This window comes from Sapajus apella, unplaced genomic scaffold (genome assembly GCF_009761245.1).
Source record: "Sapajus apella isolate SASKATOON/1434 unplaced genomic scaffold, GSC_monkey_1.0 scaffold134, whole genome shotgun sequence".
Taxonomy (NCBI): Eukaryota; Metazoa; Chordata; class Mammalia; order Primates; family Cebidae; genus Sapajus; species Sapajus apella.
In genome coordinates this window covers 3,635,698-3,655,012 of record NW_022437074.1, presented here as the reverse complement: position 1 = coordinate 3,655,012, position 19,315 = coordinate 3,635,698, and the positions used below count along the sequence as shown (strand labels likewise).

The 19,315-nt window shown below is 51.2% G+C and overlaps 1 protein-coding gene across 1 annotated transcript in view; it reads right to left on the bottom strand.

Annotated features, from left to right (window-relative positions):
- Positions 1-19,315, bottom strand: part of SH3RF3 (SH3 domain containing ring finger 3) — a 360,308-nt gene that overhangs the window by 12,164 nt on the left and 328,829 nt on the right. Inside the window, exon 9 of the mRNA XM_032263040.1 lies at positions 792-1,123. Within this exon, the coding sequence (XP_032118931.1) occupies positions 792-1,123 (332 nt within the window). The remainder of the gene's footprint in view (positions 1-791; positions 1,124-19,315) is intronic.

Here is a 19,315-nt window from a genome sequence, read left to right as displayed (position 1 = left end):
CAGCCATCGTATCTCTCCAAGACGCCTGCAGCCTTTATCTGAGAAGCCTTTTAGGACGGATAACTTATAAAGGGGGATCCAAGCAAGGTGAACCTCTAGCCCCATGTGAAACCCAAGCACCTGCAGCCCCACAGCCCCACAGCCCACAGCCTTAGAGGGCCATGTCGCTTCAACCAGACTCAGTTTCCAGATCTGAAAACAGACCTAGGCTGAACTATGTGAAGTTATTAGTAAGCATCAAAATGAATGAATATGGGCAGTTTCACAGGGTTCAATCTGACCAACTACATACCTTTGAAGCCATCATATTCAAGATATATAGGCTTGAAGCTGTCTTGAGTAACATCATAATTCTAACATGCTGAGTGGGCTGAGGCTCGCGTGGGAAGAGCTGCTCCTTGAGCGGAACACATAGGCCCATAGGGGACTCAGCCCAGGGACCTGCTCCAGGGTCCTTCAGGGTTGAGGGGGCACAGACCACTCATTGCCTAGTCTCCCACTACTTGCAGTCAGAACCACTCAGTCCTAATGCATTTCCTGATGGCTCCTTTGCAGTCCCAAACTCAGGAACCAGATTGATGCAGAACATGAAATAACACTCCAGTTCCCAGGCTCGTTTCATATGGCGTCCACCACCCAAGCTCAGGACCATGTGGATCTGGGTGTGGAGGCATGTCTGGTAAACCTAATCCCAGCAAGGCTCCATTGACCCTGCTCCCCGAAGGTGGCTCCAGACCTCAGAGGCCAAAGCACAGCATGCCACAGGGCAGGCAAGCCCACCCTCCACTTACCTCTCTCTGGGCAACGGCTTGGGCTCGGGGCGGATGGCAGCCATGGACAGAGGTGCTTGCCGGGAAGGAGATGCGAAGTTCAGATCCAAGGAGCCTGCCTTCCTGTGCAGAGGCTCTATCCCCATGGCGCCCTGCATCTCGCTCTCTATGGGACAGGATCCTGCCCTTCCATGGCTGGACAGTGAGGACACTTCGGGGCCCACTGCGCCCTGGAGCAGGGTGTCCACGGCCACCTGCGGGTCGTGGGTTGGAGACACAGATGGCGGGGAGCGTGACTTCTTCTTGGTGGATGCTCCAGCTAGAAGCTTCAGGAGCCCGCTCTTCTTCTCTTTCTGGGGAGACACACAAGATGGAAACCAAACAGGTGAATGCTTCCCAGCGTCCTTGCTGTCAGCAACTGGGGAGTGCATTTTCCTATGTGGAACTTTACTTTTTAATTTCTTATTTTTTCAGAGACAAAAGACTGCCACTCACGGCAACAGCAGTAGCCAGAGTACCAGCATTTTCTTGCACCAGTTCCCTGAACCCCAGTTCCCACAGGGTGAAACAGTGAGGGCCAGGTGACGTTCGCGGGCACACCAGGCTGTGTTAAAGCAGAGGACCAGGAGCTTCGGGAGACTGAATCTTCTCTACTGGACTGTGAGGATGCTGGCCCTCCGCTCTGGAGTCAGGCAGTAAGCACACCTGCTCTTTGCTTTGAAGAGACATTATTTCTATTCTCCAAGGCTGGTGCCCACATAGACATCTTGAAAAGACAGGCCAGCAGATGGCACCTCAGTTGTAAGATGGGTGGAAAGGTGAGAGACCCATGGAGAATGATTCCATTGGGAAACTTTAAAGATAACCTTGTAAAGTGGCTCAGAGGATGAAAACAAAGCTAAGACTGAAAGCTTATCCAGGCTGGGCGCAGTGGCTCATGCCTGTAATCCCAGCACTTTGGGAGGCCAAGGTGGGCAGATCACTTGAGGTCAGGTAGGTTCGAGACCAGCTTGGCCAACATGGCGGAACCTCATCTCTACTAAAAATACAAACATTAGCTGAGTGTGTGGAGGAATGTGCCTGTAATCTTAGCTGCTAAGGAGGCTGAGGTGGGAGAATCACTTCAACCCAGGAGGTGGAGGTTGCAGTGAGCCAAGGTCACACCACAGCACTCCAGCCTGGGTGACAGAGTGAGACTCCATCTCAAAAAAAAATAAATAAATAAAGAGAAAGCTCATCCAACTCTTGTTTTCCTTTCTCTTCCAAAATCTGGCAGAAAAGTCCAAAATAGGCTCCAAGGCCCCCAGGGCAGGCTGGCGGGGCCATTCGCAGAGGACGACGCTGCTGACGGGCCATCCCTAACAACACAGCCCTCTCTGTCACAGGACCCTGGCCAAGCCTGGCAATGTCATTATCTGTGTAGAAGAACCAGCAATCAATGTCATCTGCTTTCTCTTTCCCCAGCTCTTCTAAGTGGACTTTGTAGGACACGTGACCTCATTCCCAATGGGACTTCACGTGAGGCCCAAGCCACACTGGGGTCTGGGTGTCTAAGAGCACAACCACTCAAGCCCCAGCCAAGCTCCCCCAGGCCACATGCCTAGACTGCTGCTGCAGCAGTGCCAGAGTCTGGGGGCCTGTGCCCATGGGACACTGCTTAGTGCCTGGTAAAGGGTCTCCACCGGGTAACGTGTCTAAAGTGGCCATCCCCATCACCCTTGGTGACCAGCATTTGTTCCACTGTATTCGTTAATCCCACTGCATTTAGAGCTGGTGCCCCCAGGCCGCTGTTGCTTCTACAACAGAGAGGGAAGGAGATGTAAGGAGGGTGTGCCCTGGGTGAGTGTGGATCTCCTCTCACAGGTTTCAGAGTGAAAACCCAGCCCCCACCCCAACTGCCCAAGTCTTGGCTTTTGCCCCCCTTTTTCTCAAAGTGTTTCCTCCAAGGCTGGACTCATTTTGGAGTCAGCTGTTCTGCTTTCAGGCTGACAGTCCATCGGGGAGTTCTGGGCGATTTCAGGGCCAGGAGGAAGAGGCAGCCCAGCAACGGGCCATACAGCCTGGGGATCCAGACACTTGACTCTGCTACTGGGTTTGCAGCCCCATGGCCTCTCTCCCCTCTGCCTCACTCTCCCTCTGATAGCTTCCTGAAGGTCTTGTGCATCGTGCCAGGCCCTGGAGGTTGTGGGCAATGGAAAACCGCCTAGAGCAAATCGGGTAGACATGGATTTCGCTGCAGCCATCCATGTGCTGGGGCTCAAACTGCGGTGTTTCCCGAGTCTAGTTCTCAGAGAACCCTTGTTGGTGGCACAACTTGAGGGAGAGTGTTCCCAGGAACACACATTGGGAACTGCTTGGGTAGAAACTAGAAAGAAAAAGAAGAAACAGTGAGAGGTTGGGGGCAGAACCCTGGGATCTGAGTGGAGTGCTGGGGGCAGGGAGTGAAGAGGCTTGTTCAGGCCAGGATTCGGGCAGGGTATGAGGCCTGGGGGTGGGGGACCCGGCAGCTAGGCCAGTCAGCCCCTCCACAGTTCAGAAAGGAAAGGACTGCTGTGTCTGGGGTGGGAACCAGCTTCCCAGGAGGACTGGACCCACAGCAGGGTTTCTTGGCGGGAGAGGGTGACCTTGCCCCCAGGGGACAGGTGGTAGTGTCTGAAAACATCTGGGCTGTCACAACTCAGGGGTGCCGCTGGCATCTGGTAGGCAGATGCCAGGGATGTTGTTAAACCTTCCCCAATGCTAGGGAAATCCCCATGGCAGGGTTATCTGGCCTCAAATGTCACCAGTGCTGAGGTTGGGATCCCTAGGTCACAAGGACAGCAGGGCAGGACACAGGGACAGAAGCCAGGCCTGCTTGGGGTATCCCGGCATAGCCCACTCTGCAGGCTCTGGGGCTGCTGGCTGCTCCTCCCCTCCTGACAGGCAGGAGACCTGGGTGGCCTTGCATTGCCCAAAGGAAAAAGGAATTAGCCTTTCTCTGCCCACCTCTGTCTCTTCTTCCCCCGAAAGGGGCCTGGTGGCTGTTCATCCCCTTCTAAGCTCCCCTCTAGAATCAAAGCCTTGGGAGGGCAGGGTCTGTGTTTATTTTGTTCACTGTAGTATTCCCACCAGCAACTAGCACGGTGCTGAGAACACAACAGGCATTCAGCACTTGTTTGCTGAATGAACTGAGTCCAGCCAAGGGCTATCAGGCCCCTTGGGGAGAGACCTTCTGGCCCTTGAGTAGACAGAGACTCAGTGGACAGATGCTTGCTCCCAGGGCACCATAGGTCCTGTGGGCCTCAATGTGGGGATTGGTGGAGCTGGAGAGGCCGAGGCCCTGCTGCCTCGCCACCCAGCCGCTGAGTGTATCTGCAGTCAGGCCCAGCCTTAGCTGTCTGCTTTGGAAAGGGTGGGGTGCGTAAATGTGATGGATAATTTTCCTGTTTCAACCTTCCAGGATTAAACTGAACACTTAATTAACTTGGAAAAATGCTGATGTCATGGCTAGAAAACCCTCTCCAAAATGTCCTCCTTCCAGGACAGAATTCTGCTAATTCCTTACGCATCAGTTATTACCAATCACTGTGGAATTCCCAGTACTAACAATTGCCACGCTCATGGAATCCATGCAATATGGAGGTAGATGGTCCAGGCACTTCCCTGGTGGCCGTCCCATATGAGGCAGGAAAGAATTAGCCAATGGACAATTTGCATGTGGCGGGGAAAGGCTCACGGATTGATTCTGGGGACAACATCGTGGGCAGATAAGAGGTTTTAGAGGATACAGTTTAGAGCTGATCTGGGCTGAAATATTTTGTTAAGGAATGATGGATTTGCTGGGTTTCTCCTGGGACTGGGAGTAAATGCGCAACGTTCACAAGTGCACTGGGATGTGGATTTGGCATCCCTGTTACGTTTTCCTGACTGCTTTCTTCTGCAAATGTTTCCCCTAGCACTCTGCTGTTTCCATCTGTGGTTTGCACTCCCCTCTGCTGGGGGGATCACTTTCCATTCCAATGACCCTTCTGGATGGCCAGGCTCCAATCAGTTCAGCCTTGCAGGGAGAAAACCAAACAGCCTGATCTGTTAGGAACAAAACACTTCCTTCGCTCTGAAATGTCCTGGCCTGGGTGGGAGACAGATCTGCTGAGAAAGGTGCACTGGTCCTTCCCCTACAGAAGTGATGGGCTCCTGTCACCCCACTGGGATGTCCCTCTTCTGGAAGGCCCTCCCCACCACCCAGTGCCCTCAGCCGGCCCAGCTTCCCCCTCCCCTTCCTCTGTCACAACCTGTGCCAACCACACTGTGGTGTGCAGATCCTGTGGGTGTGGCGAAGGCCCAGCTCCACGTCCCCACCACCTGTGTTTTGTCTCTGCACCTTTGGAAGGGTACCATCTGCCTCGCTGAGCTACTGAGATGACAGATATAGGAGTGCTTTTGAAGAACTAATGCATCTTACCAATATCTGGTGATTATGTTGCTGTTACTATAGCATGTTTACTCATCTCTGAATATTAAATAGTTTAAGAAATACCTAGGGCCTAGTTAGTTCCCAATATATTTTTGTCAAATGAATAAAATGAGATTCCTATCCAAGACCTCCACCTGCCTGCAGAACCACCAAGGGTCTCTCAGCTCTCCAACTCTGTATACAAAGAACCAATCTGGGAGTTCCACAAAATGTAAAATGTGGTCCCAACCCCCCAAAGATTCTGCTTCTGTGGGTCTGAAATGAGGATCAAAAAATGATTCTGATACAGAACGCAGGAAGCGATCAATTAGAAGTCAATGGTCGGCGTGCAACTCTGTAAGTGATTTCCAGATGACAAACAGTGATGTCAAGACATACAGAAAGGGCCAGCTGCTTGGGAAGGTGTTGAAAGAAGGTTACTGAGGGTTACTGACACCTACTCAGTGCCCCTGCCAGGGACACACATGGGTTGAAAGCTGGGCTCTACGGTGCTGGACTTCTGGCTGGAGCGCACACACTGATTCTGGGGGCCTGAGCTGTCCGGCTGGCTCCAGGGGACGCCCACCTTCCCAGACACATGGTGAGAAGTCAGGTACACGTAGGTGTATAGGAGATGGAGGGCCAGGGACTGGAGGCCTGCGATGAGGCTCTGCTGCAGCCCCGGCTCTCAAGAGCTAGGTGTGAAGGCATCCCTCTGCCCAGGCACAGAACACTGTCATGTTAGAGAAGGGAGAGCTTATGAGTCGTATCCAGAAAAAAAGCCACGTGTGTGTGTGCTTACACACTCACACTTACACACACAGCCTGAAGTCAAGTTGTACTCCACTTTAAAGAATCATCTGAAAATGTGATATTTAAAAAGGAGAAATTTGAAGGTGTTTATTCATACTACGCTCTATACAGGAAAACTATAAAACATTATATAAATGGTGAAGTAATAGAGTTTTTTTATTATGATTAAGATGGGGGCCTCTCCAGGGGCCTTAACTGTTTAATAGAACATTAGTAGAAAAACTTGGCAAGAGCAATCAAAAAGCTTAAATTAAGATTCAGCGCCAGTTAAAGGTCAATCAAAAGTTATAGAAAATTGTCTCTGAAATTGTAAGGAGCCAAAGGGAATACAATTTGATTTTCAAAAAGCAACATTAAATAGAGATAAAAGTCATTTCATTAAAATGGAGTAAACCTGCGCCTGTGACCCGTAAGGCGACATTTATCCAGTCGCCTCCTTGATTAAGCCATGTAGCGGGCAGTGGCCGTGCCACCACCTCTCTCAGACAGATTCACCATCTTCAGTCTCTTTGTCTCAGGCAATATTTAACATCTGTTTACATGGGTTGGGCACACACCAAACGCTGGGTCAGGTACAATGGGAAGCGGGCAGAAATGGACTCAATTTGCAAAGTTAGCCATAATAGCTTACAAGAACCTCAATCTGCAGAACCCCAAACTGCAGATGCAGATGGGTTACATACGCTTTTCAGTACCAGAAGGGGAGCTACAAACCCACCAGTTTTGGGAACAAAGGACTGAACACAATCACACACTTTAACTCCACCCTGTGCACACAAAGGCGTTTTTGTGAGCTGAGACCTGGGAGATGGTGGTCACTAGGTGGTGATGTCCAGACACGGTGGATCCTCGGTGGCCTGGGAGCACCTGCAGATGGTCCCAGGAAAGCACAGAAATAAACAGGGCCTCAACTGTTGATACTGGGTCCTGGGGCAGGCAGGATCAGAGGGAGACAGGGCAGTATTTGAGTTTTGTTCTACTCTTTTCTGTTATTTGACTTATTGTATCGCATGTGTTTCTTTTTAAGAGGGGAAAAATAAAAAGGAGAAAGTTGCAATGTTTTGTTTTGAAACTAATGGTGCTAGATATGATGGACCGGGGAGATCTGCTGTTGATTAGCTGATAGGGCAGAAGCGAACTCCACAGGAGGGAGTGGGCCCCAAGATCTGGGCTGATACAGGGGTAAGGAAAAGGCTTGGGCTCGTGGGCGACGTGGCCCAGCGGAGCGGTCAGAGGTGTGGAACAGGTAGATCTAGCAAAAAGCAGGTGCAGGCCAGAGTTTGGATGGGTTGTGGGCCGAGGCACCTAGTGAGGTAAGAAAGGCTGGAGAATGGCTGAGTGCAGTGGCTCATGCCTGTAATCCTAGCTCTTTGGGAGGCCAAGGTGGGCAGATCACCTGAGGTCAGATCACCAGCCTGGTCAACATGGTGAAACCCCATCTCTACTAAAAATGTGAGAATTAGCTGGGTGGTGGCGGGTGCCTGTAATCCCAGGTACTCAGGAGACTAAGGCAGGAGAATAGCTTCAACCCAGAAAGCAGAAGTTGCAGTGAGCTGAGATCATGCCACTGCACTCCAGCCTGGGCAACATAGCGAGATTCCATCTCAAAAACAACAACAACAAGAAAGGCCAGAGGATGGCACACCTTGGCGCCTCTAGGGCCAACTGAGGAGCCTCAACTTGCCTGCTGGACGCTGGGAGCATCCAAGAAGCTGTGATGGAGGTGGAGGCAAGGGGATGGAGGGGGTTGAGAGGCACTTGAAGATCGCACAGTGAGCCTGATGTGGCCCTGGCTGCAGAGGGGCTCCTGAGGAGCCAAGCCTGCTGAGTGGGGGATGGCGGGGCTGCTGATGGAGACAATCACGAGAGAAATTTACAAGGAGAGCAACCCCGGAACCTGCAGCCTGGGGAGGCGACAGGCACGGAGAGAGCAGGTCACAGGATTGTGACCCCATGCGGCCCAGCTGGGTGGCAGCCACAAGAATGTGCTCTGTGCCTGCACGGCTGGGGACTCCTCTGTGTGTCCAGCCTTGACTTCGTACCAAACTCTATGCAAATTCCTACCCTTTAGGAATCTGTTGAATAACATCAGTATTTTGGCAGACACAACAGATAGAAAGTCAAAGGAAGCAAAATGAGTTTAGAAAGATGGTCAAATAGTTCTCAGATGCCACCTCAACCCATAAGCAGTCAGGAAAACAGGTGGCAGGCACCAAGGTCCTGCAGGCATGCCTGGCTCAGAGAAGGGAGCACCTTTCCTTCCTGGGTGGGACGTCTAGGAAGCAGCAGGCGAGGCTGGAACCTGGCCAGAGGCCTGGGACACATGAGAGAGACTGCTGGGGCTTGCAGGAAAATTTAGACATTCAGAAAAAAGCAACAGGGACTTATCTTTGTTGAGTCTGGCTCTTGGGCTGCAAGTTATACTTGGAAGCTTTTTGATTATTATTTTATGTTTGGAAAATTTCCTATCGGAGATGGGGAAAAGGTAATTAAAAGCTGTGTTCTGTTAAAAATTTAATTGGGAAAGGCACCTCTCTGGTTATGCTGACAACAGTTACTGGAAGAGCACAGGAGTTTACAACAATATAAATATGTGATGCATTTTCAGAGAGGGCAGAGGAAGAGAAGATCCACAATGAATAATGGGAAGAAGTGAATAAGCTAATTAAAAGAAACAGAAAAATTGTACACCAGCTTTTGGGTATTTTAAACATTAACATGTGTCTTCAAAAATGCTGCCCTTGCCAAAGACAGAAGATAAAGAAAATTGGTTCATGAAAATAGCAGGGAACAGGAGGCAGCAGCCAGTGAAGTCCTGAGCTACTGTGCTTCTCCAGCCTGTTTTGGGTGCAAGACGTGACCCCTGCATTGTACAGCTCTCTTGCTTTCATCAGTGGTGAAGCAGTTGTTCCCTGCCCTTCCTCTTGTAGAGGAGGAAGGAGCCGGGGGCCAGCAGGCACAGGGGGCTTAGGGCATCCTTGTCCTTGGAAGTTGAGCCCTGGGCATCAGAATTATCATCATTTACCGCACTCAAAACAATGGCGAAGAGCAAAATGAACACTGCTCTCCCCTTCGTCGGGGTCATGGCCCCGGGCTGGGCGCAAGAGTGCATTTGGAAGACCAGCCAAGTTCACCATGGTGTGAGGGAGCTCCTGAAGCAAAAAAGGCTCCCTGAGGAACTTCAAGAAGATAAACAGCTGGCATGGTGTTCTGCGGGAAGTGCGTGATGCTGTAACAGCTTTGGCAACAGATGGAGCTGGGTGTCCGTGGCATTTATTAGTTGGCTGATCTTGAACAAGTTCCTGAACTGCCCTTAGCCCTACTTCCCTCATGTGTAAAATGGACTGCATAATTATCTAAATATAATGATAATTATTACTAAACTGGGACTATTTCTTGAGAGCCGACTATGAGCTGGGCGCTGTCCTAAGTCTTGTCCATACATTCGTTGACTGAATTCTCAAAGCAGGCTCTGAGATGCTAAACAAGAGACACAGAGTTATCAACCCAAAAGCAGCATAAGCCGCATTCGAACCCAGGATTTGCTGAGGCCAAATTTTAACTGTGGCTCTAATGCCTCATCATGAAAATTAAGGGAATACATGAACCCCAGTATGGCATTCAGTAACTGGAAGGCACCCCTACAATGCACTGTTGAGATCTGCGTCTGTTTCAGTCATTTTGAAGGTGAGCACAGAGGCATTTACATAAAATCACCATTACCAAACTCCAGCAGTAATTCTGTGATGATAAAACAGTGGCTTGGTCAATTGCTCAACAACCTTATGAGCCGGGCAGGCACCTCACTTCTCTGGGCTTCCTCAAGACAGGATTCTCCTGGTAGCAGTCATCACAGTGCAGAAGGGAGGCTGAGGAGTGACATCTGCAGAGCACACAGAACAGTGTCTGCATTTAGTGTGCTCTCTGTAAGCGGCAACTGTTTTGGAGGCACTGCGAGGCAGAGCCCGCCAGCCACGTGTCCAGCCCATCAGCCGCTTTCATTTCCTGTTAGCACAAGCCTGAGTGGAGGGATGAGTGCACGTCCAGCTACTTGCTCAAAAGGGAAGACGCAATGGGACTGCGCAGCCAGCTAAGCATCTAAGGCCTTCTGGAAACTTCCCAAGCAATAACAGGCCAAGAAGGTTCTCCAAGTCCTGAAACAGCCAGCCTTGACCAGTCACCAAGAACACCGCAGAAGCTCCAAACTGGAGGAAACACCTCAGCCTCTGGCCTGCAGGCAGGAATGCTGCCAGAAGCATAGCCGCCATAAACTTGTTTTCCCATATTTTGCTCAAACTGAGCTTGCTGAGTGGAAAGCACAGGTGCACCCTCCAGCTGCCAGCAGACACAGCAACTGCGGTGACGGCGTGGTGACTAGAACTTGAGCACAGAGAGAGATCCGCGTGAGGGGCCCCTCACTACCCAACCTGACGCCTGCAGGGCCCTGGCCTCCCCTTCACTTCCTTATCGAGACGTTCCCCTCTCATGGGTTTCTTGACACGTCTTAAGGTTTCTTCTCCTGTCTTTCTGAACAGCTATCAGATTATTTTTGGCAGCACCAGGTGGGAAATGCCCCTCGGGTTCCCTGTCCCTCTGTTTCCCTGTCAGTGTCCTCTTGCCTGAAGTGATGACACAGCTTGGCTCTTCCAAGGCTGAAGTGTCTCTAACCCAACTCTCCAGTGAGGCCAGGCATTTTATCTGCAGCTTCTTCTAGACCTTCTTTTAAGACAGAAACCACACAGATCAAACCATCCAGATGCCCCAGGCTCCAAGCTAGAGAACAGGGAACAGCCCTCCACAAAGCCCCAGCTAGAGAGAGCTGGAGGTCATGTCCCTGGTCCCTGTGCCCAGGTGAGCAGCCAGGTGAGCTCAGGGGATCGAGGAGCAGAGGAGAGGAGCGAGGCCAAGACAGGGTGGAGCCTGCATCCAGGGTGAGGCCCAGACAGGGCGGAGCCTGCATCCAGTGTGAGGCCCAGACAGGGCGGAGCCTGCATCCAGTGTGAGGCCGGGACAGGGCGGAGCCTGCATCCAGTGTGAGGCTGGGACAGGGCGGAGCCTGCATCCAGTGTGAGGCCGGGACAGGGCGGAGCCTGCATCCAGTGTGAGGCTGAGACAGGGCGGAGCCTGAACTGGTCCAGATGCCAGTTCAGCACTGTTCATCTCTATCCTCCGCCTCCCAGAGGGCTGCAGAGAGCACTCCATGGCTGCTCAGGATGACCTCTATCCTAGGAGACTTCCTCAGTGACAGGTGTTGGCTGCCTCAGGATGCTAATTCAGCAGGTCTGATGTCGCCTCCCTATGAGCTTGGAACCCTCAGGATTAACAGGGGCTGGCGTCTGGACTCCTCCCCTTGTTACTCTCTTTTTCTCAGCCTCATGGTCATCTTAGCTGGCTTCACTATTCACGAGCCCTGCGCCCTTGAACTGATGCTTTATGTTTTCTGTTCAGTTCTCCTATCTGTAAGCTGGGGATAGTGACAGCACCTGCCATAGAGGGTGGCTGTGGGGACCAAAAGTGGGGCTCAAGTGCCACGCACCTGGGAGATGCCGCCTTGACTGCTCTGGCCATCTACAAGGTTATGGCACAGACGTTTGGCACCATGCAGATGTTGGACACAGTGCCTTCTTTTCTGAAAGCAGACGTCTTAATGCAGGTGATATGCAAGTATTACTGTCTCGCTACATTGGAAAAGAAAGTATCACCACTCAGCTAAAGGAAAAGTGCCAGGATACGGTCTTTTCCTCCAGACAATGGACCTCAACCCACAGCAGGGTTGAAGTCACTGCTTCCCTCAGGCTGTGGTGGCCTCAAGGGACGCGTCACCTGCATATCGTGGGCTGCAGAGGGGCTGTCAGCAAAACGGAGCTGAGCTGGAGCAAAAGCTCTAGGGAGATCCTCGTGTCTCAGGGCTGTGGGTGGGTTAGGTGCTGCCGCGTGAAGGCAGCAAGGGCAGTGAGTCCCGGGGTCTTCATCAGAGGTCTGTGGATGGTTTGGGGGGTTTGTGAAACCCGTAGAATTGCAAAGTTGAGAACAGTGTGGATAATTGGCTTTTAGCAGGTTCATAAGGGGCTTCATTCTCTCCTTCCTAACATTAAGAAAATGATCATTTAATTCATTTTTTAAAAATGGGGAGATAAAGGTGGAGGGCTCTGCCTGTGGGAGTACAGCCCCCACCCCAGCCCTGGGCTGTGGAACCCTGCATGAGCACACCTGGCCCTGCCCCAGTCGCTGCTTCCTCTGCCCATGAGGCCAGTGGGAGCTGGACATCCTGACTCCCCAGGCAGAACAGACACAGTGGAACTTATTTTCACACTTAATTAGAAAGTACCAAACTGGAGGCAACTGTGCCAGACAAGAAATGTTCCTACTGAACTCAAGAAAATAGTGATAGGTCACAGAGCTAAAGGAAGCTTAGATCAGTAGCAAATTGTATTTTCTAAATACAGCCACAACACTGTCTCTTCATTCACTAGCCCTCCTCTACAAAGGGATTTTGGCAGTCCTTAACGAAGTCACAGGACAGTGTCCCTACCCTGTGTGCTGGGCAGACCTCTGTGACATCCTCCATAAGCAGGGCTCAGGGAGATGCCACTGCGTGACCCTGAGGCAAGGTCAAGGGCAGGCCATGCACTCACTCTCGGAACCTAGTTGCCACGTTGCGAGGAAGCCCATGCTGTCCACATTGAGAAGCATGCACTGGTACTCTGACCTGCAGCCCGGCCGAGGTTCCGGTCAGCAGCCAACACCACCTGCCAGACATACGAGCCAGCCCACTTCCAGGAGGCTGCAGCTCCCACCAGCAAATCTCGAAACCTACAGATCCTCTCAGCTAAGGCACAAATGTGGTGGACAGAGACAGCCTTCCTGTCATGCCCAGCCCCAATTCCCAGCTCACAGGATCCCTGAGTTTCACAAAGAGGCTGTTGTTTCAAGCCACTGTGTTTTGAGGTGATTCGTTATGCAGCAAAAGTAACAGGAGCGGGGTTCATTCTGACTTCTCATGAGCTTCCCAGGGCTAGACCCAACCCGGACGATAAAACCGTCGCATGGCCTCTGAGCATGAAGATCTGACTTACGAGCTCAGACTCTCCCCTCTCCCTCCCCCACCACACTGTATTTTTGATAAACAAGTGTGGGATGGAAAAATGAAAGCACATCCCAACAAACTTCTTAGGAAAAGTTGACAGAAATACTGGAAGCATGTACAATTGTAGGCATACCAGACATCCAAAAAATAGAGAATTCTGCAAAGAAAAACGCCAAGGACTGAACCTCAGTATATTTTCACTGGAAGCCTGAAGACGTCTAGATAACCGAATACGATCAAACGGAATCACAGGGTCGTAAAAGCCAGCAAGATACCATCTCACACTGATGGGGTGTTTAGAAACTGGAAGGCCCATCTTGATTTAAAGGTGTAACTGGGAATCGAGGAAGAAGGATTTTACTCAGAGGACACATTTTGAGACAGCCCAGGGAATCCAAACTATGCAAGTTTGAATGTATCATAGAGACAGCTAGACGGCTTTATGGGAACTGACAGAGAGAAGAAATGAAAAATACAGTGGGAGCCAGAGCTGAAGTGTGAAACTTAACAAGGCCTTTAGGTCATAAAATGCCTTAGAATCGCCTGCCCCAGAGGCTGCCTCCAATTAGGTAGCTCCTCTCCTGCTGCAGAGCTCAGAGCCTTTGGCAAGGCCCCTTCTCTGTGGTGGATAGGACACTCGGGGACCTCCCCGACAGGGTCTCTCTCAGCTTTCTAATCATTCCAGAAATATTTCATGAGCAGGGTGGAGAGTCGAGGGCAGGGCAAGCTGCTTCCTGCAGATCCACACCAAGGGCATGGGGCTGCTGCGCTTGAATGCACATGTTCCCCAAATTCATGTCAACCCCAACTCCCAACGTCATCGCCTTGTGAGGTGGGGTCTTTGGGAGATGACTGGGTCGTGAGGGCAGATCCTCATGAAAGGAATTAGTGCCCTTAGAAAAGAGGCCCCAGAGAGCTCCCTTGCCCTGCTGACCCTGTGAGGACACGGTGAGAAGGCGCTGTCTATGAACCAGAAGCCAGTCCTCACCAGACACCGAATCTGAGGTGCCTGGATTTCAGACTTACAGCCCACAGAACTGTGGGAAATCACTTCCTGTTGCTGACACCCTGCCCCACCTCCCAACACACAGACACACACACACACACACACACACACACCCCATCTGTGGCATTTTGTTCCAGCAGCTCAAGGGACTATAATAGGTGCTGTGACCCCAATCCCTTTAAGTGCCCTCTTCCTGCTGGGAGAGTCTCTCCTAGTCTCACCCCAGCATGTGTCTGACTGGAGGGGGCCTCTCAGCCCATGGCTGGGAGAACTCTATACCCTTTTTGGGACTTTGAGGTTGGGTTGGGGAGATAAGAATGAAGGAGCCTCCAAGGACAGTGGGTGCAGGGAATGAATAAGTGTGGTGGTCCCACATGCCTGTCCCTTTTTTCATAGAGGGGAGAGAGTGGCATGGTCTTTGGGCGTGAAGGCCGCGCCGGTGCAGGAACGGGGATGGATTTCCTCCCCTCTGGGCCAGTTCTTGACAGTCACGATGTGAGGGTGTGCAACCAGGGGGCAGGGTGCAGTAAGCTTCAAGGATTTCCAGTTTTCCTAGGCCCACGGTCATTCAGGCCAATTGTCAGAGGTGTTTGAACCACAGCAACTCCATCTTGAATAGGGGCTGGGTAAAATGAGGCTGAGACCTACTGGTCTGCACTGCCAGACAGTTAAGGCATTCTAAGTCACAGGAGGTCAGTACAAGGTACAGGTCATGAAGACACTGCCGATAATACAGGTTGCAGTAAAGAAGCCAGATAAATCCCACCAAAACCGAGGTGGTGATGAGAGTGGCCTCTGGATGTCCTCACTGCTATACTCCCATTAGCACCATGATGGTTTACAAATGCCAATCTGGAAGTTACTCTATATGGTCCAATAAGGGGAGGCATGAATAATTCACCATTTGTTTAGCTTATCATCAATAAATAACCATAAAAATGGTCAAGCAGCAGCCCTGCTGCTGCCTATGGAATAGCCTTTTTTAAATTCCTTTACTTTCCTAACAGACTTTCACTTTCACTTTACAGACTCGCCCTGAATTTTCTTGCTCAAGGTTCAAAAACCCTCTCTTGGGGTCTGGATTAGGAGCCTTTTCCTCTAACACAATCACTTCATAACCACGTGTTTTAGGCTCATGGAGAGTCTGAGAGCTTTAAAGAAAAATCCAGTATCTTTTAGCCTTTGACAGGGTAGAGCCAGGCTTCACCTGAAGGTCCAAATATCTTGTGTACTAGACCTCATTGCATGCACTTTCTGAAGAGTCCGATGGGATTTGAGTACCACTACTTCCCCTAGGGGATACTCAGTATCTCACCTTGGGATTAGGCACAATTGTCAAAGGACCGACACACACATTATCTCATTTGATCCTCATTCGAGCCCCATGGGGCACTGTGCCTACAGCCCCGCTGTGTCCTGAGAAGGTCGTGGTGCTGCAGGATGCCAGCGGGGCAGGGCTGAGTGGAGGACTCAGATAACAGCTTCTCTCCTGTAGGGCCTTCTCCAGCCTTTGCTACGCTAACAAGCAAATTTTAAAAAATTTCGTCTTATTTTGGTAAGAACACTTAACCTGAGATCTGCCCTCTTGCAAGTTTCTAAGTGTACAGTAGAGTATTCTCAACTCTGGGCATAGCTGATCTCCAGGACTTACTGATCGTCAGGCACACAGCTTCAGCTGAGCAAGAAGAGTCAGCTCCAGGGAGCTAAATTTCACGGCAGGAAGTTTTTTGGTTGGCCTAAGGCTCTTTTGTTGATGAAGGTGAAGCTTCTGAAGATTTGGAAAGAGAAATGAGTTGCTTAAGGTAATCAATACCAGCATAGCCCAGGGTAGAGCCAGCCGGGTCCCAGGGTGCTGACTCTCAGTCACTGTTTCAGAGGAACCAGGAATTCAACCAGGGCAATTTTGCCCCGGAGGAGCCATTTGGCAATATTTAAAGACATTTTCAGCTGTCATGGGTGGGGTGCAGCAGCGCGCTACTGGCATCCACAGGGGAGAAATCGGGGTGCTGCTCAACAGCCTACAGTGCAGAGGATGGTCCTCAAAACAGAGTGTTATCGGGCTCTCATAATGCCAAAGTTAAGAAGCCCTGGCTACAGGGCAGGTGTCAGGCTCTGTGGCATGTGTCCCTGTCCCTGCACACAGCCAACTGTATGATGCAGAAGTTGGTGGGTGGCTTCAGTGCTCCAGGCTGCCTCTCGGCCCATTCTTCTTCCAATTTTTGCTTTAAGACCCAAGAAGCTGTAGGTACTAAATTCTGAACAGCTCCTGGGAAGCAGGGGGACCCGTGGCCACTTTGTGTGGGTTTGCTTTGGAGTGTGAGGAGATGGAGGAGGGAGGAAGAGTCAGTTTGGCAGACACAATGATCCTGTAGCTCTTCGAGATTTAAAGTAACACAGGCTGGGTGCAGTGGCTCACGCCTGCAATCTCAGCATTTTGAGGCGGGCAGATCATAAGGTCGAGATAGAGACCATCCTGGTCAACATGTTGAAACCCCATTTCTACTAAAAATATAAAAAATTATCTGGGCCTGGTGGCACACGCCTGTAGTCTCAGCTACTCAGGAGGCTGAGGCAGGAGGCTCACTTGAACCTGGCAGGCGGAGGTTATAGTGAACTGAGATTGCACCACTGCACTCTAGATTGGCAAAACTCCCTCTCAAAAAAAAAAAAAAAAAAAAAAGATATCACTGAAAGATGCTATTTTAATATCTGTGATTCAGGGAGGGGTGCTGCCCTTCCTGGGCTGGCTCTGGAGGGTTTCTGGACTATGAGTGAGTGTAGAGTTTGGTGCACACAGAGCGCTGGCCCTGGGCATTGCTATCAGTCCTGCTGTGCTTCCTGTCCCTGGGTATGCAGGGCCTCAGGTCGCTAGAACCATCTGGCCCTGCCCCGCAGTTTCCTGTGATGGTGGTGAAGTATCTGTGATGCTTTGGAGAAAGGTAAGGGGCTGGCCTGATGCTGTCCAGGGCAGGCCAGTGGGAAGTTTCTGGAATTTCACCTGCATTCTCCTCCCCTGCCTGACCCAGGTAGGTCTGAAGCAGGGACACTGTGCCCGTGGCTATAAGCCCTGTGCAGTTATGACTGTAATCCCAGCCTCAGGCCAACTGAGGGCCATGTGCTGCTGCCACCTGTCCCCAGGGATCATGGCCTGCTCTGGACCGCCTAGGTTCCCATCAGCAGCAAGCTGTATCTGCAGTGGAAACATCCCCTCCCTCTCCTGGAGCTCTTAGATGCGGCTAGCTCAAACTTAGAGCCCAAATGGCTCACAGAAACCCACAGGGTTTCTCTTCTCAAATAGCCTGACACATAACTACTATCTGACTCAAAACTTCAGCTCTTCCTCCCACTGCTGAAGGGACAGCAGCAGATGAATGCGCCCACACGCACCTCCCCCTCCCTAGAGAGCCACTGCACAGCCTACACCTCCCACGCACAGGTATGTGCTCTTGTGCAGGTGTGGCCGAGCTTCCCTGGCCACCTGTGTCTTCTCAACACCTGTCACCTTCCTCAGCTTGGCCCAGACTGTGCATCAAATGGAAGCCATGAACCCCAAAACCAAAGGTGAGTAGGCCACACAGAGGCACAGAAAGTCTCCAGCACCAAGGCCCATGTTATGATCTCACTGGTCTCCAGCACCTTCCAGGACAGAGTCTATAAAAACTTTCTACCCCTGTGGGAGGACAGCATTACCCTAGGTGTGAAGACAGCACTGCTGATGATTGAGGAGCAGAAGGAGAGCAGTTCAGGGACACCCCAGAGAGCCTGCGTCTAAGATGGTAGCTGTGTGGGGGGTGCTCAGAGGTCTCTCAGGCTCAGTGTTAAAGGGGAGGAGGCAGCCTGGAGCAAGCAGGAGTGGGTGGGGTGGGTGGGTGGCTGAGTGAGCTGGGCACCGCAGCAGGACATGGCACGCTGCCTCCTCCCCCCACCTGGGACACATATCCTCCTGCATCCCTTCCCCCGAACCTTGTTTGTGCTTTAGGTTCCATTCAGAGACCATCTTCTCTGAATCCCAGATAAGTAGTTAGGGAGGGTTTATTTCTCTCTCCCTCTTCTCTGTCGCTCTGACCCTGGCATGGCTCTGTTGCTCAGGCACTCTTTATTGCCTGTAACTGCTATTTTACCTCCCCCACAGCCTCCGCAAACACAATGGGGGCTCAGACCTCATTGTATGTGTCCTAATTTGGTGCCAAGTGCTGATGGGGCCCCAGAGCACGCTGTATTCTGAACTTGATGTCCACTTGTGCTTGGTAACTGGCCACAAGCCTGGGCACAGCTGCCCACAGCCAAGAGGCTCCAGCTCTCCAGGGCCCAGCCCTGGCTGCAGGCTCCCAGTGGTGCCCAGGCGTAGAATGGGGCCAGCCCAGGCCTATATGAGGCACTTGTTTGTCCAGGCGGAAAGCTGCTTCCCTGGGAAAATCTATCACAGAGCTTCACAAGAGTTAACTTGGGTTAATGCTGAGAGCGGATTAAATGCTGGCCTCTCAGTTCTCTTCAGATTCCTTGCGACCCAGCATCTGAGGCTGCAACACCATGTTAGCCTGTTTCCTTGCCACCTCAGCCAACACACTAACTTTTCACCAAGGTAGGAAAGGCCCTGCGAGTCAGGTAGAATTAAGAGCATCACATTGGTTCATTTAAAATTGCTTCAAAGGAAATTAGGCCAAAAGGAGGATGGACAGAAATAAGAGGCTGGAGCAGCGCTGCCTGCCCTGGGTTGTGTCTGGGTGTATCACGGCTCCATCCATTAGGATAACTTTGCCGTGTACTGGGTTTCCGACGGGCCTCTGGCTGGCTTTCTGTAGGACAAATACAACACAGTCATAAATTATTAGATCAAATGGAATGCATTCAGGTGAAATCTCTGTAAAATTTGCCTCCTTCTGAAGGATGTCTGGAATGAAACAGGAAAGATTAAACACACTATTATTTAGTCAGGTATGGCAAGCTCACATACTTCCTGAATTTTTTTTTTTTTAATGAAACAGATGGATGGAAATTGCTTCATCCAACCAGAAAGCAGCTGCAGGTGGTTCATCGGTTGGATCAGGGTTTCTGAGGCAGCCGCCATGAATCAAAACTCTTCTTTCCACAAACCCTTCCTGCTGGCTGCTGGCTTGCCAAGTCTTACTGGGAAACCCCAAAGCTCTACAGGATGGTTTGGGTTTCCTCTTTCTGTGCTTCTTAAGGAAGACTACTTCCAGGACACC